At 42.0% G+C, this 15,737-nt stretch overlaps 1 protein-coding gene across 7 annotated transcripts in view; it reads right to left on the bottom strand.

Annotated features, from left to right (window-relative positions):
- Positions 1-15,737, bottom strand: part of sgsm2 (small G protein signaling modulator 2) — a 70,766-nt gene that overhangs the window by 23,811 nt on the left and 31,218 nt on the right. For all 7 annotated transcript variants that reach the window (XM_074639976.1, XM_074639974.1, XM_074639978.1 and 4 more), the window contains exons 3-4: positions 5,645-5,813; positions 39-206 (exon numbers count right to left, since the gene is read on the bottom strand). In XM_074639976.1, the coding sequence (XP_074496077.1) occupies positions 39-206; positions 5,645-5,813 (337 nt within the window). The remainder of the gene's footprint in view (positions 1-38; positions 207-5,644; positions 5,814-15,737) is intronic.

The raw sequence follows: 15,737 nt of genomic DNA, 5'->3' as shown, positions 1-15,737 counted from the left end.
CTGTGAGTCACTGCTGAGGGAAGAATGAAACCAATCACCTGGAGTTGTCCACAATGTACTGCACTATCTTGTCCAGAACTTTCTCAAAGAGAGCCGTTCGGACCCAGATGTGTTTGATGGCCTGGGCGGAGAGGGGCTGTGGGGGGCGGCTGGTGGTGGAGGATCCCTGTCTCCTCAGAGGCTCATGGCTCACACTCTGGGTTCTCCTGCAGGGCACGAAGCAGGTCACAGGTCAATACTATTAACAACCACTGATACAGAGAAGAGCTCATTGTATAGAAAACAAATTATGTATAATAAGAGTATAAGTCTACCCAAAACATACAACAAGTTATAGCTGCAAATTAGCATTTAGTTTATACTGGCGCGAGGCACCGTGGTGCTGGCCTCCACAGATGGAGCGAGAGCTACAAGCACACAAAGGCGTGCTCAACGTGCTGTATTCTCCGAAACGCCACAGGGCATATGAACACAATATTCTGTGAAGAAGCAGGATGTCAACGAGTGTTATATTATTCATGGACATACTATATCGCCTTTATACAATCCCTGTAAAGAAAGGAGACAAGTGTTAAAGGTTGAATATCCTGTAAACAGTTGATTCAACTGGCAAAATATTTACTCACATGTGGATTTCTAGAATCTCCTGCTTTAAAAGCATTTAAAAACTATTATTTTACTTCTTAATTCAAGTTATTTGCTTTTCATCTTATTGTGGCAGTCATGTCTGAAAAGCCCCGCACGTGCAGAGGAACACGTCCAAGCGCTGCAACAGTGCGGAGCCTTCGCCGGCGAGCATAAACCTGGCTTTGTCACAACTAAATGATGTACGAGTAAGCAATGTGAAGGTTAATAATTGAAAAGGAACTGGGTCTTTGACTATCAGGAGGCAGCATTTAACAGCACAATGTTAGATAGTGTATTTCATTGCAACTTATCGTCTTTTATAAGAGCTGGGCACTGGTTGCTTTCCCATAAATCTGAACCATGTCAGACTAAAAGTTGCCATTCTCTGTCAGAAATCAGCTGGCTGAAGGATTTCATGAATATGGAGGCGTGATGTCAGCCTGAAGAGAGGAGCACTTTCGTCATGGACAGAGTTTGATCTCTGGCACTTCTACAGCAATCAGACCAAACCATTCACACACACACTTCAACAAGCTAATGAATGTGTGTGTGTGTGTGTGTGTGTGTGTGTGTGTGCGTGTGTGTGTGTCTGTAGTGAGGGGGGCTCGGCTGCCGCAGTCACGATGTTAGCAATCCCCCCAGCTTTTGTGTGTGCGTGCTAAGTCACGATTTTTACAGTTCCCCTGTGTGTGTGTGTGTGTGTGTGTGTGTGTGTGTGTGTGTGTGTGTGTGTGTGTGCAGTGACAGTACCCCAGGCGATGGGGGGAGCATCAGGATGATGTCAGAGATAGGACAGAAAGAAAAAGAGACAGGGTCTTCCTTTTCTAAATCACGCTGCAGTGTGTTGCAGTGACATCCTCTGACATGAACCATGAGCATCTCCTCTTGTATACTTCATGTACCACTTCTATTCAACTTCCAACTCCAGGTACAGGTTGCGTTTGTTGTTACTTGTACTGTATTTCATTTCTATACACTGTCTCTTCCTCACTACTGTCAGTCTTGGTTGGTCTGGTGACCTCCTGAACTGAACTCTTCTTGTGCCTCCCTTCACTAGATCAAATGTCAACTGTGCCAACAAACGACTCATTAACATAAAACAGATTCATGCTCCAATAAGAATAAATGACACTGTGAATTCTCCTCTAAAAAGAAACAAAACAATCTCCCCACACAACATCACACCATTGTGCATACATCATTCAGAAACGAGCACAATGAACTGAATCATGCATTCTGTGATGATGTATTGCCTCTAAGCATATGTTCACATAAGTGTATAATCTCTCTGTAATTATAGATCATTTAATGTGTACATCTCCTCTATGGAAACATCACTTCTTACAGTGTGCTGTCTCTCTCCTTCTCTATGCTGCTCTGTCATTGGTCTTTACAAAAATGTGAAATGTCAACAAATGTCAACATGTAGCCCACTGAAATGATTACAACCAGATCACATTTTGACCTGACAAAGGAATATGTCAGGGTGATTTATTAAGCCTCTGAATCTGCAGGATGGGAATTTCAGTTCTCGTATAAGGCTTGAGGATGTGTTACATTTGCTCACGCGTCGGGTGTTCAGACCAGCTGCGTTTCTGCTGCTGCTGCTGTCAGCCCTTTCTTTCTACTTAGAGTTTGCCTTTCATAATGGTCATTTTATTTAATTATAAATGTCTTTATATTCATTTTAGACAGAGGAAGGTTAAGAAATGTGTGGTAAATTGTAAATAACAGTGATAAACCACCATTAAAACCCCGTACTATATCCATTCATGGAGCTCTGCAAGTCACTGCATGCTCTACAACACTGCAAATATGTTCTACAAATATTTCAGAATAAAAGACTCGTGTTAAAAAATGAAGGAATAGAAAAGACGCTTGATGGCTTTTATTTTTAAATGAAAGCAGGAAGTGTTAATTCAAAAATAAATCTTTACTTATTTTCATGTCCGTAACATATTCTACAGATGTCTAGACATTGAAACTGTAGTAATCTTACTGGTATGATGTCATTATACCGTAAATAGATCACTTTCACTGTCTGTTGTTGCTGCGAACCGCGCGCAGCTTACGTCAAAAATAAGTGTGACCTTGAATCTCTAGAAGGATCATGGGAATTAAAGTTTCTGATAAAGTTAGTGGTTCCAGATGTTTTAAAGTTGTTCCTCCACGGCTTATTTGAACTGAAGAACTTCCCTCGAAAAACGTCATTGACGATGCAGTTTCATTGAACATAATGTTTAGGAGACAGTCAGTCCCGTAACCCTGTATGTTGAATGTTAATAACAGTTAATGTGATTTTAACATTTGCCTCTCTGGCGAACCACATGTGTCGCCACATCATTGTATTGAACCGATGGCCAAAACTATGAAAATAACACCCCAGTTGTAATAAAGTAGAATTATCCTTTAATGCGTAAGAGCTGTTGCCGCAGCAGGTCTGCTGCTAGCACTGCAGGATAGGAGATGAATGCAGATGATATGCTAGCTCTGCTCTTTACTCAGTGTGGAAGAGGAGGAGAGGAATGGAGAGAGGAAAAAGAGGGCGGCGTGTTGGTGATTTAGCATTGTGCTGTCTTCATAAGAAAAAGATTAAAAAAGGAGTTAGTGGTTGTAAAAGAATACATCACAAAGAGACACGGAGCAGCATGGCAGGGTGTCCAAACACAACCTCTTCAGCAGTAACTCTTTATTCCACTGTTGATGTCTGCTCATAGTCTATCTCTCTGTCTCTTGTTTCCCATCATGCTCTCTGCTTCTTTCGCTGCCAGTGGCGCAAACCATGTTGTCATGGTAACCAGGGTAAATGAGAGATGGAGCCCTGAGGTGGGATGACAGGGAGAGGGGGGCAGGGTGGGAACATGTGTGTTTGTGTGCGTTGTGTGTGTGTGTGTGTGTGTGTGTGTGTGTGTGTGTGTGTGTGTGTGTGTGTGCGTTGTGTGTGTGCATGCATGCATTCTGGTGGAGGGGTGTGACTTGTGCAAAGCAGATCACAATACACAATAATAGGCTTTAATGTTGTGTGTCTGGGGAAATAAAGGCCAATGAGATGTGACAGAGAGACGGTGGCTGATATGAAGACGGAGAACCGAGTGCCCGGCGTACCCGAGCACGTTTAACTCCTGATTTACATCATATAATGCAACCATGTTGCCTCGACGTCTCACTACACATTCTGTTTGTGTTTTATTGTTTGTGCATCAGTGGTGTGTACATGGTGTGTGTGTGTGTGTGTGTGTGCTTGTTGCCCAAAGCTTTGTCTCCTCCATTTGTAAACCTCTCTCTGCAGCCCCAGAGAGACATGTGGTAGCCATGTGGCTCAGGCTAATGGACAATTAATGGGCTTGCAAACAGCTCGGCTAGTAGCTAAGTGCCTGCAGATAAAGCAGTTTATCATACCCTGTGTGTACACACATAAACGCAGAAATATATATGCAAACAGGTAAGCACATATACACACCAACCCCCACTCGCACATATATAATATACACACACACACACACCTAGAAACAGTCCTGAGGCTTATCACAGTGTGCACACAGATAGCTCAGCTTTAGTAAATATTCAGCTGACCAGAGATTGTGTCTAACGGTGATGTGTGTGAGTGTGGCTCAGTAGCATGTGTGTTTTACATGGAGCTAATGACCTGGTGTACAACGAGTAGCAGACAGTTGATTATGCCTGAATAAATCTATGTATATAAATACTTAAAATGAGCAATAAATAAAGGTTACTGTAAATCAGTGTGCAAAGGTAGCAGCAAAACTATATCAAAACATCCGTATACAAATCCCAAAAATATATGTTTTGATAAAGTTTTGCTGTTGTTAAACGTGGCCTCTATTTACTTCAATTCATTAAGGATTTACTCCTTTTTTAGATTCTTCATTCACCGTTGAGGCATGCAACACGGGGTAAGTAATTGATATACAATTGGTCATTTTGGGGGTGAAATATTCCTTTAATATATTTTCAGTGCATTTATGAAATGTTTCGCCACATATAGGATGTGTGGTGGTGTTGTCTCGGTACACTGCAGTGTTCGTAAAATGCATTCTGCATTTCCCTTTTGATAAAGTAAGCTACTGCTGACCCAAAATGAAGAAAACTAGTGAGCTGTGCTGAGCTGACAGATTCAGATTATGACACCAAACCATCTGAGAAGTAATGTGAGGAAGAATTTTGGATTCAATACCATGGATACATAAATCATGGATAAAGGTGAGGCTGTTTGCCTCACCACAACAACGAATCTCTGATTCAATAAAACAAACCAAATTCATGTTTTTCACAGCAGATCCTTTGAACTTGGCTTAGCAGGAAAAGCCCACAGGTGTTTGCAAATGATATTAAAGTTACAGCCGTTCTCTTTGACGATAAGCGGTAATTGCAGGCGTTTTTGGATCAAACAAAAACCCCACAGTCAAGTTGGACAGTTTCCAGCAGCCTTCAAAGAATTAACAGGAAGTCACAGAAATAGTTGCATCCTCTTAGATCTGATCTGTAATACCGATCTGTCTACTTGTATTTTGTAGACCACTTTTGGATTTATTATATATAAACCTATCTTTACCTAAATATGGCAAATAAAAAAAGTCCTATTCTATAATCTTTCACAGATATTTGATGTTTTACAGAGAGACCTTATTGGATTGCAGGTGTTCCTGTTATTGTGTCCACCCCATTCAAAAACTGCCTCTGATAGTTAATTTACTGTAGCTGATGTTAATTAGTTTAAGTTCTGGTGCATAATGAAAGCTACACAATGAGTCTTATCATCCTCACCACAGAGTGGGCTGTAATGGTGAAGAGTGTCTCTTCGTCTGTAATTAAGATAGCAGATTCACTCAATTTGCACAAATTAAATTCTGATTGTGGTTTCAGGTAAGGTCAATGGTGGGAACGCTCCCAGTCAGAAAAAAGAGGAATTGAAACTTAAATGTTAACTTAAAACAGTCAAAACAGCATTTACTGAGTGCTCACTCATTGTGGGGGGTGGGGGGATTGTTTGACCAACCTGGTGAGCTCAGCCTGCTGCTGGAGCTGCTCTTGCACTTTACGGCAAATCTCGCCAGCCGTGTCGGAGACTTTGCCAATTTTGGTGAAAAGTGCGGCGATCTTGTCACTGCGGAGAAAACCAGCTGCCCGTCTCTTCAGCAGGTGTCCCAGGCAGGCCTCGATGGCAGCTGGAGAGAGAGGAGGACAAGAGTTGGTGGGAGCAGTAATAATGATATTATTATTATTATTATTATGATAGACAATATAAATAATTGGTTCAAATAAATAAGTGTGAAACATTCGCTGTGCCCATAAGCAAAGAAATGAAAAGAAGAGCATCCTCAACTTATCAGTAAGATCAAGACAGAGCCGAGGCTTCGTGAGCTTCCATAAGAGCGTGTGCACTATGCAGCTCTAGACACTTGACCTGGTTGACTGAGTTCTTGCACAGCTGAATGGCTTCAACTAAGCAAGCAGTTCCTTTAATGTAGTAATGACTGATTGGGTATTGGAAAGGGTATTTTTGGGCCGGTGTGTGTCACGTGATCATGTGGCCATGCAACAGCCCAGAGCTGTTCTTGGGAATCAGTCAATAGATGCATTTCCATCTGCACAGACCTAGCAAGCAATTTTTTCACACTCAGACAACTTTCAAACCCTTCCAGTTGAGTTTCACTTTCCCTTCGACAGGCCTACGACTGATTCTTGATCATAAAGTCACTGACAACTGCTTGTAGAATGTATGCTGTTCTTTTTCAGTTCAATACCGGCAACATCAGGAATATATGCATTTCATCTGCAGTCTGCAATGTTTGATGCACAGCGTGGAATTTTACCCATGGCACACACAGAGTACCATTATTAATGATCTAAATCTTCATGGTATCTCATGGTAATTGACCTACTGTGCTTTGTAGGAGTTGTTCCACACAGATTCAAGCAACAGGACTTGTACAGTAACAGACTTTTTTTCTACTTCAAGTGAACCTCAAAAGGGGAGGGGTGCGTTTTCAGATCTTACGTAGGAGACCACCTAGATTCCAGCCCTTGATTGTGCTCAGTCTGCTTGTTCGATTCGATTAGAAGCCATTTTTTGTGCAAACTTGACATTTTGGCCTGAGAGGGGCACTAAATGAAAGCTTGTGAAGTATCGAAAATGGAAACGGTTCATCCCGTTGAGCATGAATGGTTTGTAAATTTCATGGAAATTTGCCCATTAGATTTTGCATGCAGATTCTTCTTAAGATTTTGCATGCAGATTCTTGCCCATTAGATTTTGCATGCAGATTCTTCTTAAAATACACATGTCTACAGTCAATTTCATGGTAAACTCTCCAGTCATTGTTGAGCTACAATATCTTCCTCTGAACTAGTGATAGACAGATTAATTGCTCAGCCGATTAATGCCATTTTGAGATAATTGACATCGGTTTGCAGATGCACACATGCCTGCGCTCACAAGGCCGATTAACAAAGAACTATCTGCAGACACATCTGCTAGCAGCCTCCTCGGTGTGGCTGCTGTGGAACAAAGTTAGCCAACACCAGGAAAGGACACTAAACTAAAATTGTTTATACATTTTTTATTTATGCAAGTTTGCAAATTTTCGTTCTTTCCCAGAAACCAGGAGACGCTGCTATCTGCGTCTGACAAATACCTGACAAATGCTGTTGTGAAGTGCACTAAAACTCAACTTAAATAAGTTAAGTTAGTGTCAAGTATAAGACAGAGTGCAGATCTACTTAAGCAAACAGAGACGATGCCGACAATAACAATGTTAAATAAATGTTAATTTAAGTACAGCAATTTTGTTAAATTTATTAAATATATATTGGCCATCGGCCAATGAAAATCCCATATCGGCTGACCACTATTCTGTACCAAATGTTTGGAAGGTGTTAGATTATTAGTAGACAGACAATGTGTGTGGTATGAAATGTGCAATGTATGCACAAATGAGCTGAGCACAAGAGCATAAAGAGAACAGTTATGTGATTTTACGGCATACAGTGTCAACATGTTGCTGCGTATCATCTCTCCATTCCACCTCGGGGCTTTCTCAGAGTTTTGCTAATGGACTTGTGTGGGGAGATAATGTTATTAGTGAACACTTTTGTCTGTATCTCTTGTTCTAGAGGAGAGATGACGGCTGCTTATTAAATAAGAAGCAACACAGTCACCTGAAATGTGATTTTCAGAAGCGAGGTACAATTGCCGTCCGCCTACAACACCTTTAAATATTTAGAGGGTTGGGAGTAGTAACTCGTGTGCAGCTGCTCCCTGGGCGCCCTTTAACACTGCAGGTACTTGTGTTGTCCGTTCATTACCGATAAAGATAAGATCATATAAACTTTAATGATCTCTGTGTGGGGAAATTGGCTCTCAGCAGCAGAAAAGTAGTGATAGAAATCTGCAAGGAAAAGGGTGGGTTGTAAAAGTGGACGGCAAAACAACAGAGATTAAAAAGTAACACTTTGAGGAAATGTGCATTTAAGTAATAATGTGAATAGCAAAAGAAAACAGTTTTGTAGTTTATGAGAAGGACATGCAAAACATAGATAAATGAGGAAGAAAATACAAACATCATCCTGTCTATATACATATGTGGAACCATATACCAGAGCTATTTAATAGGTCTTTTGGTCCAAGATAAGTCCAACATAAGTTAAGTCTTTGAGACGTGACTTACAAGTCGTTCCAGTCTATCAATGTTAGTAGCCTAAATCACCAAATACTTCTTTTCAAATAGAAACAGTGCATTCAGAGATGTCAACGGGTAACCACCGAGAACATCTGGACCGGTTACACATGTCGGTCTATATGTTAATTTAATATGAGCGCCGAAAGGAAGCTTCGGCGCTCACGTAATAACCACTTAAGCTGATTCAGACAGGACGCACCGTGGCGAGCTGGACACACACACACACTCACACACCGGGCCCGGCACCGTGGAGTGTTCTGTATTGTGTTCTGACTCAGGATGACGTGAAGCATAGTGTCGTGTTTCTTTTATTGTAATTTACTAAATTTTTGCGACACTGAACTACATTTTTATATCAAAAATATAATCAAAATAGGCCACCTTCTTCCATCGCTCTGTGGTCCAGTTCTGATGCTCACGTGCCCATTGTAGGCACTTTTTGGCGGTGGACACAGGTCAGCACGGGCACCCTGACCGGTCTGCGGCTACGCAGCCCCATACGCGACAAACTGCAATGCACTGTGTGTTCTGACACCTTTCTATCGGAACCAGTATTAACTTTTTCAGCAATTTGAGCTTCAGTAGCTCTTCTATTGGATCGGACAACACGGGCCAGCCTTCGCTCCCCACGTGCATCGATGAGCCTCGGGTCTGACTCTGTCGCCGGTTCACCGGTTTCCTTCCTTGGACCACTTTTGGTAGGTCCTGACCACTGCAGACCGGGAACATCCCACAAGAGCTGCAGTTTTGGAGATGCTCTGACCCAGTCGTCTAGCCAGCACTATTTGACCCTCGTCAAAGTCGCTCACATCCTCCTTATGCTTGCCCATTTTTTTTTGCTTCCAACACAAAGTTCAAAGTTCAAAATGTTCACTTGCTGTCTAATATATCCCCCCCACTGCCAGGTGCCATTGTAACGAGATAATCAATGTTATTCACTTCACCTGTCAGTGGTCTTAATGTTATGGCTGATCAGTGTATATTGCAATATATTGAATCGTAACCACTGTATCATGATCCGTATCATATTGCCAGATTCTCGCCAATACACAGCCCTAGAAAATTGAATATGCAAAAGCTTAAATGCGCTGCTGTATACTAACAGCACATTAGTATATTAGATGTAGCAGGAAGACAGAAGTGGCCCAGAGAAATGCATCAAATTATATGCAGAAAATGAGGGCGAAATGGAGGTAAACAGTCTCTTTGTAGCGGTCTCCCTTCCTCTGTAATTGCTGCATTAGTTAGCCCATAATGAGCTTTTTAGGGCTGATGGTAAAAGCAACATCATAACACGATTATTCAAGCAACCGCAAACAGAGAATCTGCTTCGTAGTCATTTAGATGCATGTGGTTCGTGGTTTAATAAGTTTTAATAATGTGCTGTCTTATTGATGAACAAAAATTAAATAAAGGGTTTCTGAAAAAGTACTGCATTCATCCAAATGGGTCTCTGCTGTATGTATACCTACAGAAACCACAGAGAACATCTTCATTCATTTTAGAGTCCATCTGCAGTAAGAATTCATATCAGCTCTGAGCTTTTGCGGCTGTCTGCTTGTGTTTTTCCTCTGTGAGGTGAATCTAGTGGATATTTTAGTGGAATATAATGACCAACAACAACATAATTCTGCTGGGAAAACTAGTGCTTTATGAGTGTAATAGTCTGCTTTTATTGCTGCTCTTGGAGCCTTAGAGGGAATGCTGAGAGGCTTGAGGTTTTTAGCTCAAAAAGCTCTTTGTACAGTATATTCACAGAAGCTTTATTCTGTCAGATTAACACGTGGAGAAGTATTGCTGATAGTTTAGGATTAGCGGCTGTAAAGTTTGAGCTGAAGTGGAGGTTTACAGGGAGCGTGTTATCTAGTCTAAATAAACGGTTGTTTTTGTAGAAACATAAAACTGGAGCAGAGGATGCGAGCAGCTCTCCCACGGGAGAGACCACACCCCGCTCCTCTCGTTCTGCTGCCTTTTCTCACCACCAGCCTGATAATTCATGTTTAGGTATCTGTGGCTCTGTTTAGTCATCAAATCCTTTCTCTCATGTGCGTAATTGCCTTCTTACTGGGATTAAAGAAAAGAACACGCAGAAATAAATGCTTTAATTTTGACATACCCAGGATCACCAGAGCAGAGGGACAGTTACTGTCAGTACGGTTATATGTCATACCTCCAGTTCCTGCTCCACCTGTCATCCACCCATCCACTTTACATATCATCTCTCCTTTGCTAATATCTGATATTATGCTTGGGCAGCATTGGTTTTGCATATCATTATACTCAGAATACTCTGAACCAATGAACACTTACTATACAGTAGGCCTATAACCGTCTCTGACTGCTCTGAAGTATAGAGTATTTGTGTATATATAGTATAGTGGGTTTATCAGAGCTTTTTTTGCTGAACACAACTGCCTCAGGGGGTTGATGAGAGCGATGACATAGAGCCATACAGGAAATGTGCCATTAATCAAAGACAATTAGCTAAAAGAGGCTAAAAAAAAGCTGAATAGAGCTGCAGAGCTAATTGGAAGCTATTTTTTTGTGATTTCAGAACTACGAACAATCATTTTGCATTGTATAGAATCATTTCATTCACTCTTAATATCAAACATATTGATCAATACAGTTACATTAATGTTTTTTGCTATGATCAGTGATCACTCGAAGACACATAAATGCCATCTCAGACTATTCTTTCATCTTTTTCCTTGTGAAGTACAAGATACTGAGGGATGAGAAGCAGACACTGCTGTCTTTTAAGGGGTCAGAGGAATGATTTTATAGAGACTTGTAAACATAGTGAATATATCTTGCACACATTTGCCTCCCCATCAAAATCAAATACAAATGGTCCTCTGTATTTTCTATGTTTTTGTATAATGTAGACGATTGTGCTTCGAAAGCATTTGTGCTGACAAAGAAAATAAGTGGCAGGTGCATCTGGAGCTGTCTCCACTGAGATCATTAGCAGGTCTAATGGAGACAAAGCTAATTAAGCAGCACTGCTCATCTCCCTTCCTGTCAGGTTTCCTGAGTCTGCTGCTGTCAGTGTCTCACACTGTCACCTCACCCTAGTGTCTACGACAAAGGCTCCGTCTTCTGTCTAATTCCTCCCTGCAGACAGCCTGCTGGTATGTCTGGCTCTGACTGACCAATAGAGCTTTACGGAAAGGAGCTTCAAAACTATTCTTTTTAGGTATTGCAGACAACTTGAAACAGAAGACAATATACTAAATGCTGTGTGAGAGCCTGCATCTAAACCACTTGGCTACCAGGACGCCCTTACAGCCTGTTACATTTGAATCTGTATGTGTTCACAAGGCGTAAAAACTGGCCACCAGCACAGGGCTCAAAATGTTTTTTTCTGTGCATATGCACTAGTGCATGTAACTTTTAAAAATGTTTTGCCTGCACCATTTTTTTACTGTACAATTTGGTGTATTTGTCTAAGGACTTCTACCACGGCAGCGACTGACTGAAGGAAAACATTTGTTCATTTAATTTGTGTGAGTTTAAAAATGAGGGCATTTTCAATGTGTTACAACATCATTTGAGCTGATTTTCTCAGTACAGTAATGTACAATTAAACTACTTCAGGTTGTACATGGTCTTAGGAACATTTTGAGCAGAAATCCATTGCGCTTCTCAGCAAACCTACTATGGAAAAGTTTATCATATTAACACGTTTTTGGTGACGTCACATATTCAACAAGACTTATTTAATCTATATGTAATAAATGATTGTTATAATAAGTCTCTCTTTGTCCTTTTTGGCCACTCCAAGTAATGGTACCATAACAGCACAAATAGATGTGCATCACAATCATCACGCGGGGCGAGCCGATCCCAGCTGACACTGGGTCAAGGCGGGGTACACCCTGGAAAGGTCGCCAGCCTATCACAGGGCTGACACATAGAGACGCTCACATTCACACCTACAGAACATTTGGAGTCAACAATGAACCTAACCTGCATGTCTTTGGACTGTGGGAGGAAACCTGAGAACCGGAGAAAACCCACGCTAACACGGGGATAACATGCTAACTGCACGCTCTTGCTGTGAGGCGGCACTGCTAACCACTGCACCACCATGCCGCCCTGAGAATTACATGCACAGCTCAAATTTGACGTACACTACTGTGCATATGCACATGGTATTTCAAGCCCTGACTTCAGTTGGAAGAAATCTTGTACCATATTTCTTATTTCACATGGTTTCTATTGACTTTAGAAACATGTCTTGGTCAGAGTAAATCATGATTTTCCTTGTCCCTGTGAATCTACCTGGAATAATTTTTCCCCTCCCGACAGTGACGGAATAGAGATGGTCAAGGGTTCAACCGGGTTGGCATGGCGACCGATCTGCATCTGCTTTCGGTTGCCATTAGAAATGAACTGTTGTTATATCAGCTGTGTGCAGAGCTTCAGCCGTAGCAGGACCAACTTAGCTTCTCCTTTCTGCACCTCGTTGTCTTGCAACCTCGGCTGTTTGAGTCGGACCTGCGATGGAAGCTTTTCTGAGTGAGAGACATGACACAGAATCCCTCTACTGATCAGAACATCTCTGTCTGCACGCACACACACACACACACACACACACACCAGTAATATAGAGCTGTGTGTATCTGTGAGCTCTGATTGATGACTTTAATAATCCTGGTAACTTCAACCCTACAAGTTGACAGACACACAGGGTGGATTTGTGTGTCCCTACCGTATATGTGACAGAATTATTCATCCCTGTTTAAATGGTGGATTTGTAGCTCTCATACCGCCATGCCTTAAAGGAAAAAAACACCCTACAATCCATCAATAGTGATACAAACAGTTCGTAGTGATGTAGCTCTTTTTTGGTTGTAAATCTTTCTTGTTCGGGTGGATAACTGGCCAACAGCATGAGATCACATCACATGTATTTCCAGCACTGATAAGCAGAAATCCATAATGAGATAGTTAGCTTTTAATATCCCATAACATAATGTACTATACACACACCTCTCAGTAAAGACATCAGAGCCAAACAAGCTTTGAAAAGAGGGCGATCTTTTCAAAGCACCGAGTCTCCCCGCTGAACTGCAAAATCTCTTTGAGTTGTGAAATGGTTTGATTTCGGCTTAGAGACGCTAAAACTGGATAGCTTTCATTTGCAGAGAGAGCTCAGCCTAACCCTGCAGCTGCACAATCTCACACAATATACTTACAGTATTAATATATTTCTTACAGTTCAACATGCCAAACCACAAATAATAAACATGATAACATTATTCAACATGTATTTGGTCTATTTTTTGGAGGGCCAGTCTCATATTTAGTCCTGGCAATAAGTCTTTGGTCAAGAACTTTCAAATATAGATCCATCACATGCTTTTTCCAGCACAATATATGATATAAATGTACTCCGTTCGACTAGCTCGACTATTTTTATCCATTTCCGAGTACCTGTGTGACTTTATGAGTCATGCTGCTGCTCCTGAACTTGGTGCAGACAGAAAAAGAAAGCGAGATAGCGGGGGGACACTGGTGGAACGAGGACAAGAGAGTCCCGAGACAGATGTAGGAGATTGCAAGGGGGAAAAAATTACATGGAGGAGAGATGAAACACGACAGAGATGATATTGATTTTTAGCAGAGAGGATGGGAAACACTCGCTCTTTCCTCCCACTTTCTCCTCAAGCTGCCCGACTCCCATAAGGGAATCACAGAGTCTGTGCTGCTGAACAGGTGACCAGGCAGAGTTTATGCAGCAACTTCTGCAGCCATTCTGTTGCACAAAGCGTTTGTGACAGGCAGCAAAAGGATCTCAAATATAAGTGCCTGAAAAAAAGCTCTGGCACGGGGAGGCAAAATGTGAGTCTGTTGTTGCTCAGCTGTTGTTTCGCTGAAAGCCACACTATAACTTTTAAAAGCGGACATAACCCGACCTTCCTCTTACTAGTGTTGTCACGATACTGGAATTTCTAACTTCAATACAATACCTTGAAAAACATCAATATTCAATACCATTTTTGATACCATAGGGATCTTGAGCTCCTGCCTACAATATGAAACAAACTGAAGAGGCTAAAATTAAAACTACTCTAGGCAACTTTTTATATCAGTGGCTCCAAACTCCAATCCTGTCCTGTGAGCATGCTCATATTTACCAGCCTATTCCATTTAATCTCTTCCTCTGGGCGCACATTTCCCAGCAGTGATCACACCATGAATCCATTTAGGCAAACTGGGAAAATTTGGGCATTTTAGTGATGGGGGGTTTGGGTTGCTCTTTGCTGCTGCAGCTACCCTCTTCGGGATTTCTTTGATAAATAGCCAGTGCAGCTTTAATCAAGAGTCTTACCTGAGTCATAAAATGTGTCAGTGATTCTTCTTAACAGCAGCTTTAAAAGGGGGACAGCTTCCAGTAGCCAGTGGCTGCTGCTATTTATCAACACGGATGATGAAAATCCTTCTGGTGGGACGCTGGTGTGTCATTTATTTCTCCCGTAGACACGTCAAGGAATGATGTTTAAACATGTCAAACACTAATATTTGCTTTTTGAAGATGAGTAGCAAGACAAAGAGATCAACAGGAGTGTTGATTCACCCTTCAAGCCAGTGTGGATGAAGTGTGCATTTTGGCAAACCTGCGAGGAGGATCGGGGTCTTCTGAGTCGGCTCGGGTAGATTTAGTGTAAATTGACTCTGCTCTCTCGAGGTTTCAGCCTCTCACGCCTTTTCCTGCTCTCTTGCGTGGGATGGGAGGACGTTGGAAGGAAAGAGGAGAGAGGGAGCAGAGATGGTCAAAGGGTCAACCGGGTTGGCATGGCGACCGATCTGCATCTGCTTTCGGTTGCCATTGGAAATTAACTGTTACGGCAGCAGCTGTGTGCAGAGCTTCAGCCGTAGCAGGAACCAATTTAGATTCGCCTTTCTGCACCTCGCCGCGTCGCAACCTCGGCACAACCTCGGCACAACCTCGGCTGTTTGAGTCGGAGCCGCGATGGAAGCTTTTCTGAGCGAGAGATGCAGCGTCTGCTATGACTAAGACTGCAGTCCTACAGCCCTAGTCGCATGATACCACGGATATAGGAGGGATTGGTGGGTTCAGGGCAAGGCTTAGTAAAACGTAATTATAACTGAGGTGAGTCAGAATGGAAACAAAGGTGCAGGGAACACAGACAAAGACAAAAGTCAAGCAGGATGTAAAATGGATGAAAAGGAAGGAGGCACGTGCAGAGGCCGAGGTAAAAGTTCAGAGGTAGTGTATTTATCATCATCATCATCATTATCATGTCATCAACACACACACACACACAATATGTATCTGTTTTTAATGGATATCCTCCGTTTCCACAGGAGAGATGAACACTCATTCGATCTCCAGGCCTTTAATCTCTCAAACACACACACTCTAGTATGTGTGTGTGT

This window comes from Sebastes fasciatus, chromosome 7, assembly GCF_043250625.1.
Source record: "Sebastes fasciatus isolate fSebFas1 chromosome 7, fSebFas1.pri, whole genome shotgun sequence".
In the NCBI taxonomy this organism is placed as follows: Eukaryota; Metazoa; Chordata; class Actinopteri; order Perciformes; family Sebastidae; genus Sebastes; species Sebastes fasciatus.
This window is presented reverse-complemented; position numbering and strand designations above follow the sequence as displayed.